The sequence below is a fragment of the Dermochelys coriacea genome, chromosome 4 (assembly GCF_009764565.3).
Source record: "Dermochelys coriacea isolate rDerCor1 chromosome 4, rDerCor1.pri.v4, whole genome shotgun sequence".
Taxonomy (NCBI): domain Eukaryota; kingdom Metazoa; phylum Chordata; order Testudines; family Dermochelyidae; genus Dermochelys; species Dermochelys coriacea.
The window spans coordinates 1,733,602-1,758,767 of record NC_050071.1 but is presented as its reverse complement, the minus strand read 5'-3'; the positions used below and the strand labels follow the sequence as shown (position 1 = coordinate 1,758,767).

Below are 25,166 nucleotides of genomic sequence, written 5' to 3'. Positions count from 1 at the left end.
GCCCACTTTTTGTTTACAATATCACCTGAAGGTGAGAACAAGTGTTCACATGGCACTTTTTGTAATCAGGGTCACAAAATATTTATGTGCCAGCTGCACTAAAGATTCATATGTCCCTTCATGCTTCAACCACCATTGTAAGGTGACAGGCACCCATGCTGATAACGGGTTCTGCTCGATAACCATCCAAAGCAGTGCGGACCAATGCATGTTCATTTTCATCATCTGAGTCAGATGCCACCATAGAAGGTTGATTTTCTTTTTCGGTGGTTGGGGTTCTCTAGTTTACACATGGGAGTGTTGCTCCGTTAAGACTTCTGAATGCATGCTCCACACCTCATCCCTCTCAGATTTTGGAAGGCACTTCAGATTCTTAAAGCTTGGGTAAAGTAATTTAACTATCTTTAGAAATCTTACATTGGTACCTTCTTTGTGTTTTGTCAGATCTGTAGTGAAAATGTTCTTAAAATGTGCAACATGTGCTGGATTATCATCTGAGGCTGCTATAACATGAAATATATGGCAGAATGTGGGTAAAACAGAGCAGGAGACATACAATTCTCCCCAAGGAGGTCAGCCACAAATTTAATTAATGCATTATTTTTTTTAATGAGCATCATCAGCATGGAAGCATGCCCTATGGAATGGTGGTTGAAGCATGTAGACCCATATGAGTGTTTAGCATATCTGGCAGGTAAATATCTTGCAGTGCCGGCTACAAAAGTGCCATGCGAACGCCTGTTCTCATTTTCAGGTGACATTATAAATAAGAAGCGGGCAGCATTATCTCCCGTAAATGTAAACAAACTTGTTTGTCTTGGGGATTGGCTGAACAAATAGTAGTACTGAGTGGACTTGTAGGCTGTAAAGTTTTATATTGTTTTGGTTTGGAGAGCAGTTATCTAACAAAAAGGTCTACATTTGGACATTGCACTTTCACAATTAAAGAGATTGCACTACCGTACTTGTATGAGAAAAATACTATTTTTTTGTTTGCCATTTTTACAGTGCAAATATTTGTAATAAAAAATAAAGTGAGCACTGTCTACTTTGTATACTGTGTTGTAATGGAAATCAGTATATTTGAAAATGTAGAAAAACATATCCAAAAATATTTAATAAATTTCAATTGGTATTCTGTTATTTAACATTGTGATTAAAACTGCAATTAATCATGATTATTTTTTTTAATTGTGATTAATTTCTTTCAGTTAATTGTGTGGGTTAAATGCGATTAAAAGATAGCCCTAGTTTTCAGCCATGTAGTATTAGAACACTACCACAGCCTCATGCTTCCTGGACTATTAAAACACCTTGTCATGACTTAATGCTGTATTTTACTCTTTGCTTGCTTTAGAGCAGGGATAATCATATGGGAAAATGGAAATATATTAGTGGACTATTTTCCATTTCTCCCTGAAAGAACATTACAGAGAGAATAAACTGAGGTTTTGTGGGGGAAAAAATACGGTGGTTTTTTTGGGTGTTTTTTTTTTTTTTTTTTTTTTTTTAAAGCCAGTCATGTAGTTTGTCAGGGCACTAATTGCTCCCAATTTTAATGAGGTGAATATTTGTTTAAAACTAATTGCTATAAAAGCTGTTTTAAGAAACTAACGTTCATTAAAAGAATGTTGCATGTATATTTGCCCATTACTCGCATCTAGATCCGCAAGATTCTGCGATATCGGACTCTAAAATTTATTGCTTTTTCCTGTTTTTTGGAAGATATTTTTGTCTTCTCTAAGCTCTGTGCTTTTGGACTGATGGTAACCAAGACTAATTTACAGGTAGAGAGACACAAATAATAGTCCCAATAAATCTTTGAAAAAGTCATGAAAAATTTCTAGAATACTTTGTCACATATGATATACCGAATACACGAGTTGTGTGAAAGTTTTATCATCACTCGTTAAGGAATGATCTGCATAACTCCTTTGTAGCTTCAGCCCTTTTGAATAGTGTGTCCATTCCAAACTGTCACTGATAAACAACTTAGACCAAGATTTTCCAAAATAGGAGCCTAAAGTGATACTTCTTTCTCCGTGTTTAGACTCCTAAATTAGTGACCAGGGGTGAAATCCTGGCCTCTTGAAGTCAAAAGTAGAACTCCCATTGATTTCAGTGGGACCATGATTTTCACCCCCTGATTTTTCAAAAGTGGCTTATCATGCAATAGCTCTCATTGATGCATGTAAATGCTCTTGGGTGCTCAGCCCCTCTTTAAATCAGGTCAGGGCTCAGGAAATTATTCCTGTTTGGGGCAGTCAATGGGACTTTAAGCACTCATTTAATTTGTGTGTGTGCTTAAGGTTGTAAGTAGAGCCCTTAATTCAGGAAAGCACTTTACTGTGGAGTGAGGAGTCCAGCTTTAGTCATCTAAGTTTGAAAAATCTTATCCTTTTATAACACCAACACACCATATATTCTCAATAATATGCTTGTCTGAAACAAACCACACACAAGTGATCAAATCCGTGCTGCTAAAAGACAAAACAAAGTCATCTTTATTGCAACATTACAAAATCAAAAATTCAGATTTGGGAAATGACAAGGTCCTGAATCTACAAGAGCAATTGATTTCCCTGGGGCTATATGTGCATGGATCTCATTCCAGGATTGTGGCTTATGGCTGCATGCTTAACTCTGAATCTTTGTTTGAATGTCTCAAAAATGCACTCTCATTAAAATATGTACAATAATACAGACACTTCAGTTATTTGGAATTTCAGTCTTTGATTTAGTTTAAAGAAAACTATTCAAATTTAAAATCAACATAAAGGAAAAAAAGATTGTGTTTTTATTTTGGTTTGAATATTTGACAGGAATTTTTTTTCCTCATCCTTGTTTTCAGATATTAGTGAGCTGGCGTCTTACAGTGTACTCATCTTTATGTTTATAAAATTAAAATAGGGATTTATACATGGGACTAGATCTGACCGTAAAAGTGGCCTAAGCTTTCAGTAATATATTATACATATTTAATGTTTTTTTTAATCCCACTTAATTTTTCAATTCCTAGAAAAACATTTTAACCCATGTATTTTCTCCATCATTCGTTGCTGTTTTCTTTGACTGTAATTGCCTGGTTTCATCCATAATTGATCTGTTGCTAGTCTTTATCTGGATGTTTTTACAAAATTTAAGAGCTTTTCTTCAGTAGGAGGTAACTACTATTTATCGTGGTAATTAACTCATGGTATAATCCTAATGTTGACAAGGCATTTGTAGTTTTTGGCTAGTGCTAACATGTTAAAACTGCAACTGCCTTGTCCACACTAAAATGTTTTCAGTGTGTTAGCAGCAGTGAAAAATACAAAACAAAACATTTTTCCCCTTAGAGTGGACACATCTTCACTGTGTGCTCTTTTAAGTGGAAAGACCTGTTAGATGCCAGAACTGCTCATCTTCACCTGAAAAGGCACCAGAGAGTACTGCAATCTTATCCCATATATACAGGCAGTTCTGCAGCTGCAGTTTTAATTGTTTGGCTCAAAAGTTTAAAATTGTTTTGGCGATGAAATATTCTGGAAGACTTATTCATTTTGTTGATATTCTCTAGGATGTGGCATTTAAAAAGAGACAGTTTTCAGCTGCCACTAGATAGTGGTTTTTGGACACCAAGGTGTGGATACTAAATTGTATTCAGGAAGTTCTGGCTCATGTTTCTGCAGCACTCTTGTGCTGTATTCTGCTTTAATTATAAAATTCTGTGGATGCCTCAAGTAATTAAAAGCCTGAATTAAATATCAAAATAAAATAATATGATTAGATCATTATTCCTTGCATTTATTTTGAAATATAATTCAATTTACTTTATGCTGCCTCCCAAAATTTCAGTACGACTCGGATATTTGTATTGTAAGCCATAATTGTGTAACAGAAGATGTCCGTGAAGAAAATGGAACTCTTGGTAGCCTGGCAAAGAACTGGAGTTTTTGTCATCTGGAAATGCTTGGGAAGCGATTTGGGGTTTTGGTACCTAGCAGGTGGTTCAGTGAGTTTAGCTATAAAAGCTTTGGGTTTTTGTGTTTTTCTAGTGATAATCATAACATCAATGTAAAGCATATAAACAAAAGGCTGAATCCACTGGTATGGGTGGAAATGATGTAAGGATGACCCCTATTGGAGATCAGCACTGTATTTGTCAGGCTGTAGTTGTATTCCTCCTGTCTTTACTATCAGAATCCAACTACCATAATACTCTCAACCTTAGTCATTGGCATTGACACTGTGCCTGGAAGGAATTTTTCTCTCTTCCAAAGCTGAGAATTGCTAAGGAATTTGAAAGAGCAACTCATGCTACACTATCTAAATCCTCTGAAGATTGAACGTTACTCTGTGAAGCCATAAATCTCAGCCTACCCAAAGTTAATTTGTTTGGTCCAAGTCTGTCCATTTCTTACAATTTTTAAAAATCAATTTACAAGGTGGATGGTCTGAATTTTTGTATTTCAGTTCCCAAACTTTAATGTTTAATAACATGAGTATGTATATTCTAAAAAAATACTTTGCAAACACATTTATCATTATATACATGTGACCCAATGGTGCAGTCCGTGTCCGGGTTTTCTTATACAAATTGATGTAGCAAGTGCTGCTTACATCTTTTTTGGATCATAGTTCATTGCAAAGCATGCCATTCATATTAGATAATTTTTTTAGAACAATGAAGTTGCACTCATTTAAAGAGAATTTCTTTCCTAATGCATAGTGCAGGAAAGCTGTGACAAATTTCAAGACTCTCTTGTCTTGGTTTTGATATCAAGACCTTTTATCTGTAAATATCTCTGATTTTATTAAAAATAATTCATGTACTTAGTTAAGGTTAAAGCACCTTTTGCTTTTAAATCAAGCTACCTAATCTTAGATTTCTTTCTGTTTGAAATATTTCATGGTATTCAAGCTCTTTGGGACAGACAGAGGGCTCGTGTTTGAACAGCACCTAACAAAATATTATTTAACTTTGGGGCCTTTGGATACTACTATAAATCCATTCAAGACTGGAGCTCCATTGTGGTAGGCACTGTAGCATCACTGATGAAGAGCACACAATCTACAAGGTGGGTCCTCACTTTGAGTAGGGCTGCTAAGTATCACTGCTGTAAATGATATATAATAATAAACAGCATCAAGACATTTTTTTAGTGGCCAGAATTTTTTGTCATTGTTGCTTTATTTGTGTAACAAAATGTAAATTACTTGATTCAGAAGTCAATCAGCGCTTTTGATTCTGCATTGATTAGAAGTACTGTAATTATGCCCAGTGTTTTGTTTAAACTGTGCTAAGAATGAGGCATATGTTGTGTTGTGGCTTGAAAAAATCCCTTCATCAGTGGTAACTAGGAAACTGCTCTGGGTGAATTTGGAGAGCAGCAGAGAGACCTAGCCGTTGGTGGCTGTTTTTTGTTTGGTTGGGGTTTTTTTGTTTGTTTGTTTTTTTTTTTTTTTTTACAAGCATGTTTCTGTGAATGTTCCAAAAATGACTGACTCTAATCTTGTTTTCCTAAGTCCAGCAGTGGACCACCTTCAGTGCCTCTGCTGGTGATTTTAATTTTGTAATTAACTAGACTTGGTCCTTTACACTGCTGCTATTCAGAATCCTATAGGCACCCATGAAACCGTAAAGAATTGTGTCTGTTTCACTCTGCTGCTGGTTGGAAAAGCTAAAAGTGATGGCAGAAATAGACCTTAAGCTATTCACAAGGGAAGATGACCCAAGCACTTCTTCTCCCAACAGTTAGGATCTGGGTTGGGGAGGGAGAAAAAGAACTCAACTCTTCTAGGGGATGTTGATTGGCATCTTCCTACTTATCAGCTGCCTAGGGTGGGATTTTCACAGGTGCTCAGTGCAAGTCTGACTGCTCACTTTGAAGTTAACAGGAGTTTCACCAGAGGCTGGTATAAATAAATGTGGGTGGTGGTAGGCTTTTTAGCAGGGTCTTGCCTTCATACTTCACTCATGCAGGAGAATGCTATATCCCATTTTTTCGTATCTGCCTTTGGGTGGTTGCTTTAATCCTCTGGCTAGTAGGAGTCTAGGACATTTTCCAAACCCTGCATTAAGCGTTCCTAGAATGTCTTACTTTCAGAGGGTTTGCTGAGGATGTTTAAAAGTGAGTTTCCTAATTCTGAATATAACTTCACTTAGATTTATAATTAACATGTATAGTTGTGATTCAGCTTCACTGAATGTCATCTCATTTGTGGTTAGGTGCCAGAACAGCTCATCTTCACCGTGTGCTCTTTTCACTTTAAAATATTCAGGAGATTCAATTTGTAAAATGTACCACAACCATTCATGTGATTTTTTTTTTTAAATATATTTATGATTTAAGAACACGCTGGCTGCAATTAAATGCAAGTTTGAAACTACAGCTTTCAGAGAGTTTGTGCCTTTTTGGGTATATTTTATATTTTAAAAGTGTGTGGTTTTCCTGAAGTCTAGAAGAGGTTTCAGAAGTTCTGATTTTGGGAATTTTCTAAGCCTTTCTGAGCCATTGCTGTTTGTAAGGACCTTGAATAATAATATTGAACTTCAAAAATAAACTGCCTTAGAAACTGGTAATTTGTACCTTTTAAAGAGCCATAATGCCTTGCTTTTGTCTCAGAATTTATTTTGCTTCACAAGTATACTGTGTCCTATTGAATAGGAAAGTGGGGGCGGGGACACTGTCTTCAGCTGGCATACTGTTATCAGAGGGAATGTGTTTCTGGACACAAGATTTAGCATTCATTGGTTGTCTGAAGAAAGCCATTTCATCTAAGGATTGGATAAGAAGCTGTGTCAATTTTCTGCCCGTCTCCAAGGCACTGGTGATGCTGCCTTCACAAGCTGGCTAACGTCACAGCTCCATCACCCAGCGGGGTGTGGGCTCTTTTTTTCTCCTCTTCTCTGTTTTAATTCTGTATTTGCTTCCTATTGCATTTCTTAATCTGTCTTCTGACGAATGCTAACAGCATGATATTTTGCAATCATTTAGGTGAATACAAGAAGGACGAACTCCTGGAAGCTGCTAGGTAAGTGCTGCTTAGAATACAAAACATATTTTGGGGATGGGAAGAGATGAGGAAAAGGGGCTTTTATAAACTGTAATGTTTTGCATTGCCTTCTATGAAATGATGCAGATAAACCAGTTTATTAGAATAAATCTCTTTGGACTTTACCGTCTGTTATAAATAGAAAAGTCTGTTTATTTAATTGAAATCCCCCAATATGATGCTTATAAGGTTAATATTAATTGAGTTCTTGACTTAAGCTGCTAGAAATCCTATTTACCCTTTAGTGATTGTCCTTTTTAGGTGGAAATTACATGTTGTTGGAGTATTTCCTTTTTTGTTTCACCATCTGAAAGCTTTATTTTCAAAATGTTTCCTACCAAAACACAGCCTAGAGAAGCAAGAGCGAAAGGTGTAAAGTTCAATCTAATATTCTAGAAATGATTTTTCTTCTTTTTCTTTGACAGTTTATTTTCTTGTAAAACAGTTATTCTTACACTGTATTTTCCCTTTCAATAACATTTTAAATGTTATTTTTAGCAATATATAGTGGTATTTGGCATGTGATCTGAAGAATAAGTTAACTACTAATTCAGAAAATGGCTTTCAGAAGATCAGTAAAACTGGCTAAAGGAAAGATCCTATTATAAGGCTGAAGAAATAGACGTTCAGAAATTTTTTTTGCATGATCTACTGTGGATTTAATAGCAAATAGAAGAATATTCTGATTTCATCAGCAGTTCTAAAACACTTATGAGATATTTTGTAAATTGACATATTTTCCACTCTGCTTTGAAGAATAGCAATATACAGTACATTAATATGAAACTTCTTATCAAATCTTTTACAAATGGACATATCTTCCCCCTCCCCCCCCCACCCTTGCAGGAGCGGTAATGAAGAAAAACTAATGGCTTTATTGACTCCTTTAAATGTGAACTGCCATGCAAGTGATGGGCGGAAAGTAAGTTAATATCTATTTAATATTTTTACACTTTTAGAGAGGTAAATGTGAACACTGTGAAATGCAGATATATAAACCAGGACAGAGGATATGGCTGAATTCTAAATGATGTGTTTTCACCATGAAATTAAATGCTGCCATACTTGATACTGGCAGTTGTGACAGACGGACAGAGCCAGTGGACCATGAATTTTGAGCATGCCTTTTCTTTTAAATGTCAGATACTGTGTTGTATAGAAAATGAGATGGCAGAGTCTTCAATAATAAGAACAAAATGTAACATGTTAGACTGTTAATAAAATAGCTAAAGGAACAGAGGATCGTTTACTGTCTCTACATTATACTTAGGGGTTCTCAAACTGGTGGTCATGAGGTTATTATGTGGGGGGTCACAAGCTGTCAGCCTCCACCTCCAAACCCGGCTTCGCCTCCAGCATTTATAATAGTGTTAAATATTAAAAAAAAAAAAAGTGTTTTTTAATTTATAAGGGGGGGGTCGCACTCAGAGGCTTGCTGTGTGAAAGGGGTCATCAGTACAGAAGTTTGAGCCACTGCATTACATGGTGTGGCTGTCCCATTTCGGGGAGAGGGGGGATTCTTCGGTAGAGGAAGTTGGCTCTCATAGGCCCTAATACCTTGTCATTTAAAGCTGACAATGTATTAATGAGATTAGCACTGAATGAATTTTCTTAACTTTGACATTGCATTGTTTGGCTTGGCTGTAGTTTTATTTATTAGGGATGCTGAATGAAAGAAAATAAGGATTATTTGGAAATAGGGGGAACGGAAGAGCATGTACAACTAAGGCAGAATGCTGGCAAGACTTTTAGGATATATTCATGTAAATTACATAATGTGCATCTGGCTACTTAATTTCTATGCTTAATGTCCTTAGGGTTTCATGATTTATGATGTTAGACATTCACATTAACAGATACATATTTGTCTAGCTTTCTAGGCTTACAGACTTTAGTGGCTATTTTTAAGTAATGTTGGAATTTTCTTAATATATGTAAATTAGAAAATCTGTCACATGCAATTGTACATCACACTCTGAAGAGTTTGAGTTGATCCAGTAAATAGGTATTTCCGACTGAAAAGCATGTATTTTAAATTCTTACTGTTCTTAAAAGTATTTTCAATGCAATGTCTTTTTTATTTTTATTTTTTAAATTTTTTTAAGTGTAATAAAACTGCTGACCCAGATCTGCAGCTGGGGTAAATGGGCATAGCTCCATTGAAGCCAATGGAGTTATGCTGATTTACACTAGCCAAGAATCTGGCCCACTTTATTCATAGGGAAAATATCCCTTGCCTTACCATTGCAGAGTGCCTGCTGTTTGCTACTAGAATGTTGCTTCGTTTGTTAAAATATACTGACAGACCTTTACAGGCATCAGTGTGATTAACAAAAAGAAAAGGAGGACTTGTGGCACCTTAGAGACTAACAAATTTATTTGAGCATAAGCTTTTGTGAGCTTGAGCTGTAGCTCACAAAAGCTTATGCTCAAATAAATTTGTTAGTCTCTAAGATGCCACAAGTACTCCTTTTCTTTTTGCGGATACAGACTAACACGGCTGCTACTCTGAAATGTGATTAACGTTTGTTTAAATGAAACAAGTAACTTTTTAATAGAAAAATTAAATATCTTTGAATTGCAATATCTAGAAACATTAAAAAAAATCTAGTGTTTTACTACTATGATCCGTATTTTAAACGTTACGGGTTGTTAGTAATTGAACCCTTCTGAATCTTGGTAGAACAAGCTATTTAAGCAATTAAGTTTAAGACCCATTAAAAAGGAGTATAAGCATATGAAAATGGCCATACTGGGTCAGACCAAGGGTCCATCCAGCCCAGCATCCTGTTTTCCAACAGTGGCCAATGCCAGGTGCCCCAGGGGGAATGAACAGAAAAGGTAATCAAGTGATCCATCCCCTGTTGCCCATTCCCAGCTTCTCGCAAACAAAGGCTAGGGACACCATCCCTGACCATCCTGGCTAATAGCCATCGATGGACCTCTCCTCCATGAACTTATAGTTCTTTTTTGAATTCTGTTATAGTCTTGGCCTTCAAAACATCCTCTGGCAAGGAGTTCCACAAGTGTGTTGTGTGGGTAAAAATGCTTCCTTTTGTTTGTTTTAAACCTGCTGTATATTAATTTCATTTGGTGACTCCTAGTTCTTGTGTTATGAGAAGGAGTAAATAACACATCCTTATTTACTTTCTCCACAACAGTCATGATTTTATAGTCCTCAATCATATCCCCTCCTTAGTCCTCTCTTTTCTAAGCTGAAAAGTCCTAGTCTTATTAATCTCTCTTCATACAGAAGTTATTCCACACCCCTAATCATTTTGTTTCCCTTTTCTGAACCTTTTCCAATTCCAGTATATCTTTTTTTGAGATGGGGTGACCACATCCGCATACAATATTCAAGCGACAATATGATATTTTCGGTCTTATTATCTATCCCTTTCTTAATGATTCCCAATATTGTTTACTTTTTTGACTCCCGCTGCACACTGAGTGGATGTTTTCAGAGAACTATCCACAATGATTCCAAGATCTTTCTTGAGTGGTACAGCTAATTTAGACCCCATCATTTTATATGTATACTTGGGATTATGTTTTCCAATGTACATTACTTATCAACATTGAATGTAATCTGCCATTTTGTTGACCAGTCACCCAGTTTTGTGAGATCCCTTTTGTAGTTCTTTGCAGTCTGCCTGGGACTTAACTATCTTGAGTAGTTTTGTATCATCTCCAAAATTTGCCACCTCACTGTTTACCCCTTTTTCCGTATCATTTACGAATATGTTGAATAGGACTGGTCCCAGTACAGACCCCTGGGGGTTACCACTATTTACCTCTCTCCAGTAATGCAGTATTTTGTCCTGATACATGGGGATCTATGATGTACTCCCTATGTATTTATTATAAAGATAAAACTCAGTTTGTGTTTTTAAAAAGATAAGACAGACCTGTTCAGATGAAGTATTATTTAAATATGTATAAAATACTGTTTTGTCATAGTTGAGTACTAAGACACACAAATCAACAACGTATTTCTGGTTGAGAATTTGAGCCCCATCACTACTGATATGAGGTCAAAGGTAGGATTGCGACTTTGGTCAACAAGACCAATGATCCCTCAGAAATATACTGTCAAGAATTTGTGTTGCCATGAAATAAAAATTAGATGCAAGGAAAAAAAAGTTACTCATTTGGTTAGTAGGCATCTTTGAATGGTATGACAGCACTTGAGTTAACACAAAAGCTTAATTTAAGTTCAGAAAGCACATCAGAGTTAGAATTAAACAATGCTGACATTTAGAGAATACATTGGTTTCTGTGTTTGTCCAATTCTTGTCAGTAAAAGAACTAGTTGCTGAAAGCATTCTAAGAAATCAGGTGGTTCACATCCAGATAAGGATAAGATGGTTCTGTTAATCGTTAGGACTATGTCCTTTTTGTAATAGTCAGCATCATAAAAATGTATACCATCGAGTTAGTTTGCTAAATAAATTGAATCCACTCACCCACAGACAAGGCTATTTTGAGACTTTTATATTTCTTTTTTTTCCAATATTAGTGTGCAGATTGGATATTTAAGTAGAAGGCATTTTTTATAAGTACAGTGTTGTTCTGCTGAAAGTATTGTATTTGTAGGGTTGGTTTTTGGGCCCTTTAACAATGCAAGACTATTTTGTGGGACTTCTGAAGAAGTTTAGATGAGCCTGTGGTGCAAATAATTACAGCTGATGGTACATGAACTGTTGTGAGCTAGTGTGTCACCTGGTGTAAGTTGGAGTAGCTATATTGACTCCAGTTGACCTACACTGATTTACACCAACTGAGGATCTAGCACACTGTTTTTCTTAATGTTTTACTGTGTAGTTAATAGACTAGTTTTTCAGAAAAAAACCTCTTGTGTATTTCTCTGATTTTAACATTTTTAATGCACCATCTCTGTACTAGCTAGGCACAAATTTAATTGTAGGTGAGAAAACTTACGCTAACCTCTATACCTTTTTTTATTATTATTGTGTAACATAAGACATCAATAGGTTCCATACATTGTGCTCTTTTTACACTTTAGAATCTGCATACTAAGAGTTGTTGCATTAGAACTACTATTTACGTTTTCCGAAACATTTTTCCTCTAACTATTGTTGTCAGAATTTATATTCATGCTTGCTATAATTTTATAGTTTACCCATTTTTTGTCTGTATAATTTTTACACACCATAGACAAGATCCAGAGTTGTTCTTCATTGTGAAATTTCTTGATCGAAAGAGTCCAATTCTTAGTGGACAGGTGTCCCGATTGTAAATACCATCACAGCTGGCACTGCTAACCTCTCACCACTTTTATGTATTTGTTCAGTGTAAAGGCCAAAGATTGAATAGTCAGGGGAATTGAACTATCATATTACCATAAAGGTGGTCCCTCCAGGTCAAGGCTTAAACACCTTACCTGAAGGTTGTGGAGAGGGTCTCAGTGCTGAGGCCTGCCCATTACTTTTTCTCTTGATAAATAGAGAACTTCAGTATTCACGGCTGTTGAATTAGTACCTTCCTAAGTATTTTTAAAGAAATAAATACATGAGAGAGAGAGAGCGAATACATGAAACAAAAAACCACACATCTGCTAAAGCACTCCCAAGATTGTGGTTATCTTCAGTACCAAAGATTAGCTATAATTTATGGGCTTTATTATGATAGAGTAGAATAAACAACAATATTACACAGAAGTATCTTCTCACACATTAAACTAGTTTGTTTAACTATTGGTTTTTATATATGTATGAAATTTATAAGTGAGTGTGTGTGAGTGTGTAGAGGATACTACACAGGTAACTAAACTGTGCAGTATACATAGTAAATTTCTTGACAAGACAACTGAAAGCATTATATAGTAACAAGATTTCACAAGAAACAAATATTAAAATATGCCCTGGTATGCATGCTTTTCAAAAATTCTATTGTTTAGAGACACAAGTCAAGTAGGATCTGTCCCTCCCCATCTGCGCCTTCCAGGTGGCTGGATACCTCATATCTCTGTAACTCCTCTTGTAGAAATGGATGCAAGTATTCATCTACATATAGCACTGCTTGAAGCAGCCTCAACTTCAGCGTGGATATTTGCTGCCTTTTGAGGGGGACTAACACGAATAGTAGCTTTACCTTTTACCCACCACAGACTCAGGGAGCTAGTTTCCACAGATTGCATACAGAGAGGTTTCCACAGGGCCAGCAAAGAGGAGAAATGATGCTATGAAAGCAATGCTTTTGGCCTACCCTCACCTCAAGAATTGCCTAAGAAACAATGTCCACTCATGGTCCCAGAGGTGGCCATATAACCTTTAAAATGTACTCCACCTGAAGCTGACTAAAACACTCTTTGTGAAAGAGAACCTGAGTACCTTGCTGAGGGGGAGACAGAGTGCATACGCACACACACGAGCAGTTTCCCTTTCTCCTTGTCTTCTGGCTCTTGCTCCTCCCTTTCCCTATGACTTGTTGTCTTTTTGTACTATATCTGTCTAACTTAAATTTACCCTTTTTTGGAGCAGGGAAGTAGTTGTCTAGTCTGTAAAATGCCATGTACACCTGTGGTTCTATATATAAATTACAAAAAATGTTGCATTAAAAGAACACTATTAAGGTTGCAAATCCAAGCACTCCAAAATTAGGAAATGCCAGAGTTAAGATTACCTGATCACATGCTTTTTTTTTCCAGAGGACCCCTGCCTTATTCAGTGGAAAGGATAGATAGTGCACACATAACTCTGTATTTTGTTTTAACCATATAGGTCTGTGTGTGGCCCCATGCCTTATTTACTGCACACTATTCAAATCTTGCTCTGAAGACAGTATTATTAATTTTCTCAGGTGCTTTTCCATGGTGTTCATCACAATAGTACCTGAGTGCCCTTCACAAACATTAATTAATTTTTCTCAACTCCCTGTGAGCTGAGAGGTGGCGTTATAACCATTTTACAGAGGGAAACTTAGGCATAAGCACATGAAGATGGAAAAAGTATCCACTAATTTTGGGTGCCCAATTTGAGAGATGTTGGGCCTGATTTTTCAGAGTACTTAGCATTTTAATCTTCTTATGATATGTGTCTAATTTGGCTGTTGTGCCCTCTGGAGCAGGGAAATCATCTAGTCTGTAAAATGCCATGCACACTTTATGTATGCCAAGCACAGCTCCCATTGACTTCAGTTGCAGCTGTGCATGCTCAGCATTTCTGCAAATCAGATCCCAGGGTCTCAAGTCAGGCACCCAGAAAATAGGGAACACAATCAGGGACCACCTGTGAAAAGCTAGGTTTAATGTATTTTCCCAGCATCACACAAGAACTCTGTGGCAGAGTCAGGGATGTAACCCAGTTCCCTAGGGCAGCATTCAATAGCTTTAACCATGAGACTAACCTTTCTCTTCCTGCAACCCCCGCCTCATTCACTATGTACCTTCCAGCCTCTGCAACAAATGAGACCAGTCCCCTTCACTACACAGCTCTGATTAGTTCTCAGAGCACACCTACCATCTAGAAGAATTAATATGTATAGTGCACACGTACAAGGGCCCTCCTCGTCCAATTTCAGTCTTAACCCACTCCTTTATTGCCAACCTAGTGTCTGCCCCACCCCCCCATACATCTACCAGCTCCCAGTCTCCCCCCACCAGGTTTCTTGTCCTAATCTACTCCCTCTGCCGCAGTGCCTCTACTCCTCAAATCCAGCACTTGTCCTCTCTGTATTTGAGTCAGGCTGCTTCTTCCTGACCCATACTCCCCTATCATAGTGGCACAGGAATGCTTTGCCACATGGAGTCGAGCAGGATTTATGGATTCTATATAGCAAATGCATAGTAAGAAGTCCGGCTCTCGGGTGTGTCTCATATATGCCACTGCGTAGCAGTAATCTGGATATGAGAACAACCCACCCAGTGTAGTGTGTGCTTGTATTGGGGGGCAATAGCATGGAAACTACTCCAGTTCTGAAGCTCTAGCAACATCCACAGAGCAGCTGTGATGCCAAGGAGTGACCTTATGAGGGATGGTGGGAGATTACATCTCTCTCTTCTTCCCATCCACTCCTCCCACCCTCACTGCCTGACTGCTCAGGCTGTAGTACGCGCAGGTCAGGTAAGCAGAAAGTTAACTGTATAAGAAAGAGATGAGTTATTCCCTAGCTCCCCAGGGAAAGCTTCTTAGTTGAGTTGGTAAGTTGCTTTGCCAACTCCTGACCTAGAATACTCGAGGTTTCCAACCCTATGCGTTCCACAATCATGAGATTGACTTAAAATTTAGGAAATGTAAAAAAAAAAAAAAAATGTTGGGTTCTTCTTCGAGTAGTGTCCCTATGGGTGCTTCACATCAGGATGAGCATTCATTTGCGTACTCCTGATAGAAGATTTGTCAGCAATGTCTGCGCCTGTGTCCCAGACACTTCTGTGCTCTGGTACAAGAGTATAGAGGGAGGAAGTGGAGTAACTGCCATTCCAGTTGTTTCTGAGTTGCCTGCTGCTTAAGATGGAGTATCACAATGTCTGTTAGATAGCTATGCAGTTTCCTACCCCTCTCGCTTAATTTTTTCTTTTTCTCAGTATTGTTTTTTTTATTTTGTTAGCACAGATTGTGCTCTTTTACGAGGAGGTTTCTCCTTCCCTCCTTTTGCACGGTTTGGGCCTTTGTTTTTCTCGGGCCTTGACCTGCGGCTTCAAGTAAGGGTTATGCCCGAGACCACACACTTCAAATCCTGCCAGACCTGTCATGGGTCTTTCCCTCACAGCAGCAGACATTCAGACTGCCTCTGATGCTTGGGAGAGTCTCGCACTCTTCCATAGGTAAGGTCTGCTCAGGTTTCAAAAGCAGATCTAAAGATTTTAGGGAAGACAAGCTAAAACTCTTGTTAGTGGAGCACTCACTGAGACTGATGAGATCTGAGTGATGACACCCCCCTTATTCCCCCTGTACATTGGCCCTCCAGAGTTCTGGTGACCATCTCTACTGGGACAGTGAGCAAAGACCCTGGGTGCCCTTCAAAACCATCTAGACCAGTGATTCTCAACCTGTAACTTGCAGGCCGCTTGCAGCCCAATTAGCACACACCTGCGGCCCATGTGACGTCCTCTGGGCCATACAGATAATGTATATAAGAAGAATATACAATATAATTAATATATATAACAAGAATAAAATTGTCAGACACACACAGAAGAACATAAATTGTTGGGCAAAAATCAACATGGTTTCTGTAAAGGGAAATCATGTCTTACTAATCTATTAGAGTTCTTTGAAGGGGTCAACAAATATGTGGACAAGGGAGATCCAGTGGACAAAGTGTACTTAGATTTCCAGAAAGCCTTTGACAAGGTCCCTCACTAAAGTCTCCTACACAAATTAAGTTGTCATGGGATAAGAGGGAAGATCCTTTCATGGATTGAGAACTGGTTAAAAGACAGAGAACAAAGGGTAGGAATAAATGGTAAATTTCCAGAATGGAGAGGGGTAACTAGTGGTGTTCCTGAAGGGTCAGTCCTAGGACCAATCCTATTCAACTTATTCATAAAAGATCTGGAGAAAGGGGTAAACAGTGAGGTGGCAAAGTTTGCAGATGGTACTAAACTGCTCAAGATAGTTAAGACCAAAGCAGACTGTGAAGAACTTCAAAAAGATCTCACAAAACTACGTGATTGGGCAAGAAAATGGCAAATGAAATTGAATGTGGATAAATGTAAAGTAATGCCCACTGGAAAAAACAACCCCAACTATACATACAGTATGATGGGGGCTAATTTAGCTACAACTAATCAGGAAAGAAATCTTGGAGTCATCGCGGATAGGTCTCTGAAGACGTCCACGCAGTGTGCGGCGGCAGTCAAAAAAGCAAACAGGATGTTAGGAATCATTAAAAAAGGGATAGAGAATAAGACTGAGAATATCTTATTGTCCTTGTATAAATCCATGGTACACCCACATCTTGAATACTGCGTACAGATGTGGTCTCATCTCAAAAAAGAAATACCGGCATTAGAAAAGGTTGAGAAAAAGGCAACTAAAATGATTAGGGGTTTGGAACGGGTCCCATATGACGAGAGATTAAAGAAGCTAGGACTTTTCAGCTTGGAAAAGAGGAGACTAAGGTGGGGATATGATAGAGGTCTATAAAATCATGAGCAGTGTGGAGAAGGTGAATAAGGAAAAGTTAATTACTTGTTCCCATAATATAAGAACTAGTGGCCACCAAATGAAATTAATGGGCGGCAGGTTTAAAACAAATAAAAGGAAGTTCTTCACACAGCGCAGTCAACCTGTGGAACTCCTTGCCTGAGGAGGTTGTGAAGGCTAGGACTATAACAGGATTTAAAAGAGAACGAGATAAATTCATGGAGGTTAAGTTCATTAATGGCTATTAGCCAGGATGGGTAAAGAATGGTGTCCCTAGCCTCTGTTTATCAGAGGGTGGAGATGGATGGCAGGAGAGAGATCACTTGATCATTACCTGTTAGGTTCACTCCCTCTGGGGCACCTGGTATTGACCACTGTCGGCAGACAGGATACTGGGCTGGATGGACCTTTGGTCTGACCCAGTATGACCATTCTTATGTTCTTATATATTTTGTGGATGCGTCCTACATAACACAGAAATCTTCATATGTGGCCACAATGGTAAATAGGTTGAGAACCACTGATCTAGACCCTCAAAGAAGAAAGAAAGGGGAAGACTCCCTCACCCCCTTTGGTCTGATTCTTGGGAGACCTTGCATCTGTTGCAGGTACTACTGAGGCTCTGATATCTTCTGGTACTGAGATCAAAGCACTGTTTAAGACCATGCTGAGAAGCCATCAGATAAACCACCTAGAGTGGCACTTGCATGAGCACCAGATTCTGTGCCTCCAGGCCAGGTCAGAATCCTCATTGATATACCACCTTCAATAGCCAGACATGAAGGATGCACCAATCACACGCCTAGGTACTGTCTCCTGTACCACGTGACATGCTGTCTCATGAGGTTCCCTGTCTGGCACCTTGGTACTATTGAGACTTCTATCCCATGAGGACCTGGAATCCTGGAAGAACCCAAATCACCATTACTGAGGGATACCAAGAGACATTTTCCACTCCTACCATGTCACCTCCCAGAGCCTACTTACCCTATGCTACCATCTTCTAGCTGGTACTGACACAACATGCTCCAGTGCCATCACGCCAACAATAATGACTTCTGGTACCCATGCAATTACAGGGCTCTTTTCGGGTCCTAAGACCAACTTGACCACTGGTACCCGAAGCCATTTCTGCCTCCAGTAGACATGGGAGATATCTCATCTGATTTTGAAGTGTTTATACAAGATTCCTCCACCTTTCAACCTCCTTCCCTTGAAGTACACCATGAAGAGGAAACTCCTATCAGGAGATGCACCTGACAACCTTGGCATGAACACCCATGGGAGTCCTTCTCCCTTCCCTTATGCCCCATCACGGTGGGTTTGTTGGAATCTGTGGACCGTTTATGGTGACCAGTTCTGCGAGGTCCTGTATTGTAAGGGGGCACATCAGGAGCAACAACCAGCATCCTTGGGTCCTGCTATACAGCAAATCTTATAAACAAGCAAGAATTACCTGAGGAGGAAGAAATATCACCCTCTCAGAGATCCTCCTCCTCACTAGATGAAGTGGTTAGGCTCTGTCCCTCTCACCGTTCCCCCCCGTCTTATGCTGACAATTTCAAGGCCTTATGAAATGTGTAGCAGAGACCCTGCGTAGTCTGTTGCAGGAGATACAGCATTCCCTGTTGAATATACTTCATACATTGCCTCAGAGCAAAATTGCCTTGCCCATCAATGATGTTCTGGGATTATATTGTGTGGCAAATTCCAGACACTAATACTACCTACGTGTAAATGGACTGACAGAAACACTGCATCCCACCCAGAGGCTCAGGATATTTTCTTTTCACCCAACTCTGTAGTTGTAGAGTTAACAAATGCAACAGACAAAAACTGGATCTGTTTGATGCCAACCAACAAAGCGCTGGACCTTCTAGCAAAAGCTACACCTTGACCTTGCTGGAGTTCAGGGTAGCCAATTACCTAGCCCCGATGACAAAATATGATTATAAAAACATTTTCAAGTTTTCGTCATTTATTGAACACCTGCCACAGGATCAGAGAGAACAATTTCAAGCTCTCATAATAGCAGGGCAAACAATTATCAAAGCATCTCCCCTAGACTTGCTCGATGCTGCTGACACAGTTGCATGCACCGTGGCTACAGCACTAGTCATGCACTAGCCATCTTGGCTGCAGTTCTTTGGTCTGCCCCTGGAGGTACAAACACTGTTGAGACAAAAAGAAAAGGAGTACTTGTGGCACCTTAGAGATTAACAAATTTATTTGAGCATAAGCTTTCGTAAGCTACAGCTCACTTAATCAGATAGCTCACGAAAGCTTATGCTCAAATAATTTGTTAGACTCTAAGGTGCCACAAGTACTCCTGTTCTTTTTGCAAACACAGACTAACACGGCTGCTACTCTGAAACTGTTGAGACACTCTTTGAGGAACACAATTTTTTTTAATGACACTACGGATGGGTCCCATCGTTCTTTTAGAGACTCCTGGTTGACACTCTGATCTTTGTTCATCTAAACCCATGCAACAAAGTAAAGAGAACTGTAGGCCACAGACAGCTCAGTGGATCTCACCCTGTCCACTACCAATCCATGAGAATGGCCACATCTCCCAAGAAGAAGCCCACATTCACTAAGAAAGGACTGTCCTCTCTACAGCAACTGCCTAGTCAGTGACATCTTCAAAGCGACCATTTTGACCCTTGTCAAGGGTCATGAACTTTCTCCTACTCTGGATCTTTTGCTGCACCTATCCCCCCCATATCCTTATGGGGATCATCTCCTATTTTCTACCTTCTTGGGAGCTCATCGTCTTGACAGGTGGATACTGGAGATGATTTCTACAGGTTACTGCATCCAGTTCAGCTTCTTTCCATCTCCCGCACTCCCCCCCGCCCCCCGTGCTCTCTCTTCAGGGACCCCTCTCATGCGAGTCTTGTGAGGCAGGAGGTATAATCCTTCCTAACATTAGGGGCGATTGAACCTGTTCCAATGGACTTTGTCGAATAAATATTCTATTCCCAGTACTTCCTGGTTCAGAAGAAAAATGGAGGGGAAGTAGAGACCAATTCTGGACCTCAGGACATTGAGCACTTTTGTTTACTCTCTCTGGGTCAGAATGGTAACTCTAACAGCCATAATTCCCTCTCTGGACTCAGGAGATTGTTTTGTCTCCCTCGACATCCACCAAGCTTATTTTCAAATCTCAGTGCATTGCTTGCACAGATGCTTCCTATGTGTTTGTGTGGGCAGAGACCACTGCCAGTATCGCATCCTACCTTTTGGCCTCTCCATTGCCCCACGGTTGTTTACAAAAGTCCCCTTAGCTGTCACAGCCCATCTTTGCCAAATGGGAATAATTGTTTTTCCTTACAATTGGCTCTCGAAAGGCCACTCATTTCTTGAGGTACAGACAGCAACCAGGATGACACATCTCTGTTCCTCTCATTGGACCTCTGCCTCAATATGAAAAAATTTACTCTCTCATCCACCCAACAAATAGACTTCATCGCAGCCACTCTGGACTCCTCTACTGCCAGGGCATACTTTCCCCAGGACAGGTTTGCCACTAAATCCAGCCTCATTTCAACAATACAATAGCTCACAAACCACAGGAAGGGCCTGCCTGCAACTTCTGGACCATGTGGCAACCTGCATGCTTGTGACACCCTTAACAAGAATACACTCTGTGTCTTCAGGCCTATCTGGGAACAGTATACACCACCAACAAACAGTCTAAGTGGGAGTCGTACCTCTGGGAGTCCTTGGTTCTCTACATTGGTGGAAGGTGTGTATTGGAGTTCCATTCTTGCAGCCTCCTCCCACAAGCATAATCACTATAAACACCTCCCTGATCGGCTGGGGTGCACGATTCCAAAATCTCATAGCTCCTCAGGAAGTGATCTTCTAATACATTGATATGGAGCTCAGAGCAGTTTGCTACACTTGCCAGAACTTCCTACCCCATATAAAGGGCCTCTTGATCAGAATAATTGTAGACAACAGAGTAGCAATGTAGTATGTCAGTCATTGAGGATGAGGAACGTCCCAGTCCTTGTGCACCAAATTCATAAAACTACGGAACTGGTGCATATTACACTGCATACAGATCTGTGTCTTATGTACCAGGACTACAGAACACAGTGTGGACTCCCTTAGCATGCATTTCAGCATCAACTATGAGTAGGAGCAGAGCAAGGTATCCCAAATTGCCTCTTACCTGGGGTCTTGCACAGATAGAGCTCTTTGTGACACCATCCAATGCTAAGTGCAGGTGATTCTGCTTGAGGAGAGGGGCACGGTCACAACTCAATGGGAGATGCCCATATCATGCCTCAGCTTCGTGTATTGCTATATGCTTGTCCCCTAACTCCATTACTGCTCTTGAACAAATTTAGGCAAGAAAAGTTAGAAGCCGTCCTCATAGCACTGTCATGACTGAGAATTGGTCTTTGGGACCACCTCTTCCCCTGCTTCTGACAGAGAATCCTTTCATTCAGGAGTCGAGATCCAACATCCACCCAAACGTCTTGGTGCTTCACCTCAAGGCATGGCTACTAAATGGCTTTCTGGTATAGGTCAGGACGGTTCCCCAGAAGTACAAACAGTATTGCTTCACAGCAGAAAACCCCAAGGAAAACTTACCTGCAGAAGTGGAAATGCTTCCAGACTTGGTACAGTCACCGATCTATACCTTCTTTCGAGTCTCATCTGACACACACTCTGATTACCTGTAAAGTAAAAACTACAGAATTATTGCTGAGTTCCATTAAAATTCCCCTTGCTGCCCTCTCAGCCTTTCACACCACTATTGAGGGATTTTCAGTCTTCACCCACCCAACCTCTGTGAGGTTTATCAAAGGCCTGTTCAACCTCTTTCCTCCTGTCAAGGAACCATCTCCACTGTGGGACCTCAACTTTATCCTCAGTGCACTGAGAACCCAGTTTGAACCTGTTCTCTACTTCATTTGGCCCTTAAGACCTCTTTTCTTATAACCATCGCCTTGGTCAGGAGGGTATGGGACCTTGTAACTTTGATGGATGATCCATCATACACTGTGTCCACCCCCTTGTGTCCTACATAAGGTTTCTTCAGATTCCACATTAATCAGGAAATCCATTTATCAGTGTGTTTTCCCCAAGCACCACTCTGAGAGAAGAAATGAGTCTCCATGCACTGGATGTAAGATGAGCGCTCGCTTTTTATCTGGATAGGACTAGGCCCTTCAAAGGCTTCACCAAGGCTTTTCATCTTGATTGCAGAATGAATGAAAGGACCTCCTTCTTCCACCGGAAGACTGTCCAAATGGGTTGCAGGATGCATCTATGAAGCCTCAGGGGTTTACCCCACTGCAAAGGTTATTGGGCCCTGATAGAATTAACAATTTACCTCTGTAGTCCTGCTGACATACATACCAATCTCAGATATATGCAGGGCAGCCATCTGGTCTTCAGTGCATGTTTTCCTAGCACTACACTCTTGTACTTGCTTCCAGAGCTGACACTGCTTTCGGTGATACTGTTTTACAGTCTGTACTGAATCTGGCTCCTCAGCACTCTCCTTCGTAAATGAGGTACTGCTCAGGAATCTCCTGACATGGAGTCCTCTAGGGACACTGCTTGAAGAAGGAGAGGTTCTTTACCTTGTGTAGTAACTGGAGTTCTTCCAGATGTGTGTCCCTGTGGTTGCTCTGCTTCCTACCCTCCTTCCCCTCTGCCTCAGTCTTTTGCTTTTGTGACAGAGAAGGAACTTAAGTGGTGGTCGGTCTACCCTGTCCCTATAAACACTTGTACTGGAGCACAAGAGTGCCTGGGGCACAGGTGCAGTCCTGCAGACATTGCTGACAAAATCTCTGATCAGGAATGCACAGGCCTGTGTACATCCAGATGTGAAACACCGCTAGAGATGCACATCTCAAAGAACTCCAGTTACTGTACAAAGTAAAAAGAAAAGGAGTACTTGTGGCACCTTAGAGACTAACAAATTTATTTGAGCATAAGCTTAATAAATTTGTTAGTCTCAAATAAATAAATAAATAAATTTGTTAATCTCTAAGGTCCCACAAGTACTCCTTTTCTTTTTGCGAATACTGACTAACACGGCTGCTACTCTGAAACTTGTACAAAGTAACCTTTTTTTTTATTTGCCTTCTGGTTTCTGAGCCTTTAGGGAACTCTGTCCATATTTTTCATGCTTTTCTCTGCAATTGTGAAGGCTAGAAGCTTTTTTTACATGAAAACTTCAGCCTTTATTTAAATCAGCTGTTTAGGAGGTGGGACTTCAAGAAAAAAAACATATTGCAAGTTTTGTGACAAAATCACAAGGGGGGAACACTGAACCTTTTCAATGTTGTGCATTTTTCCTTCTCATTGTACAAGTAAAAATCAAACCTTTTAAATTAATACCACATAAGCCCATCCATCTGTTTGCAGTGTACATAGTGCACGGATTATATTCAGATCTGTGTGTTAAGATGAATATTCTAAAATGACTATTGTTTAGAAGAATGAAATTATAGTATTAGTACTCCATTTACAGTTACAATAGGGAAGTTTCATTGTTTTAACTGTTGTCAGAATAAAAATTATCTTAAAAAAAAAATTTCACATGTAGTGAAAAACTTGTGAACAAATACCCAATATGTAGTATATTTTACTGTGCCCCAAGGGTATGTTTAAATATTTGGGTATGTTGGGTATGTATGTGTATATTTTAAATATTTGACATGCCCAATATATTTGCAATGTCACTATCTAAATACAAGTCACATTATCTTTACTCTGCTTTGACTAGGTTTCTGGCAGTAAAATATTTCTTTGTTGTTGTTTTTAGAGGTGCTAGGGTTTCTCTTTTTCTTAACTCTGTGGGTTCTTTTTAGGACAGGAGGTGAAGTTTGTGTTCGAGTAATGTACTGAAAAAATACTACTTAGGGGTGGGGATTTATGGCCATATCTAGACTACGGAAAGGGGTCCTAGTCCATGGCTATGATTCCTCCGCTCTAGGTTAATACAAATAAAGAAATGTTCTGGGTTAGCTAGTACACTTGCTAAACTAAGGTGGGCCATGACTTGCTCTCACGGTTTTTAAAAACTGTTGTCTCTTTGTCTGTGTTAGGTGCTAGGTGGTGGTTCAAACATGTTAATTAAACGCATTTTATCTGACCCATTTGTTAAATGTGTGTCATTTTCCTAGGCTAGACTGGGCCTAAGTGGCTTCCTTAATCCCTGTTGTGTCATATTTCCTCTCCTGCTTCAGAGTTAAACAATTTTGATAATGGGTTATTATTACTGCTTAATATTTATACTTAAGGTAATGCCTGGAGAGCCCCATCAATAGCAGAGCCCTGTTATGCAATGTGCTGAGTACAAATACAGGAAGACATGGTCCTGTATTCTTCTAATTTATTACAGTTTGTTTTTTGGAGGCAGGGGGATTGGAAAATGTCTGTTCTCACCCTAGAGCCCAGAAGGAGATGCAATGATGCTCTTTGTATGTTAGAAGGCCATGTCAAAGTTTATCTAGCCTTTTCTCTAGAGTTCACAAAGTCTCATTTACTTTGACTCATTTGAGCATCCTTGAAAAGGGCAACAGATTTGTCAAGAACATGTTCCTTTAGCTGGTTTGCTTCTTCGTGGTGATTGCCCTCACACAGTAAAACTCTGGCAATACTTCTCTAGAGTAGTGCCCATCTCTTGGCCGAGAGGAGAGAACTTAAAGTAGATGATTTGTGCGGAGCTGCCATTTAGTGCTCAGTATGTTAATCAAACACTGCCATCTGGATTTGGCTGCATCAGCAGACATGACCAGCCTTCAGAATATGTCTGGAGGACAGTTCTCCTGCCATGGACTTCACTGACCTTTCTTAAAAGGCAGCCTGATTACCATTGGGGCATACATTCTCCTCTGCTTGTGAGTACCTCCCTCCTATTCATTTCAGCCTAGTCCAGTTAGGTAACCTGACGCCCCCATGGGTCTGGGTAGTGCTAGTCAGACCCACTATCCACATTGATTTCAGCCAAGAGATGGAAGAAGCAATATTTCCATGGCTTGGTAA

The 25,166-nt window shown here is 39.6% G+C and overlaps 1 protein-coding gene across 1 annotated transcript in view; it reads left to right on the top strand.

The window, feature by feature from the left end:
- The window catches only part of TNKS (tankyrase), a 267,604-nt gene that overhangs the window by 108,992 nt on the left and 133,446 nt on the right, over positions 1-25,166 (top strand). The window contains exons 4-5 of the mRNA XM_038398855.2: positions 6,981-7,017; positions 7,885-7,960. Of these exons, the coding sequence (XP_038254783.1) occupies positions 6,981-7,017; positions 7,885-7,960 (113 nt within the window). The remainder of the gene's footprint in view (positions 1-6,980; positions 7,018-7,884; positions 7,961-25,166) is intronic.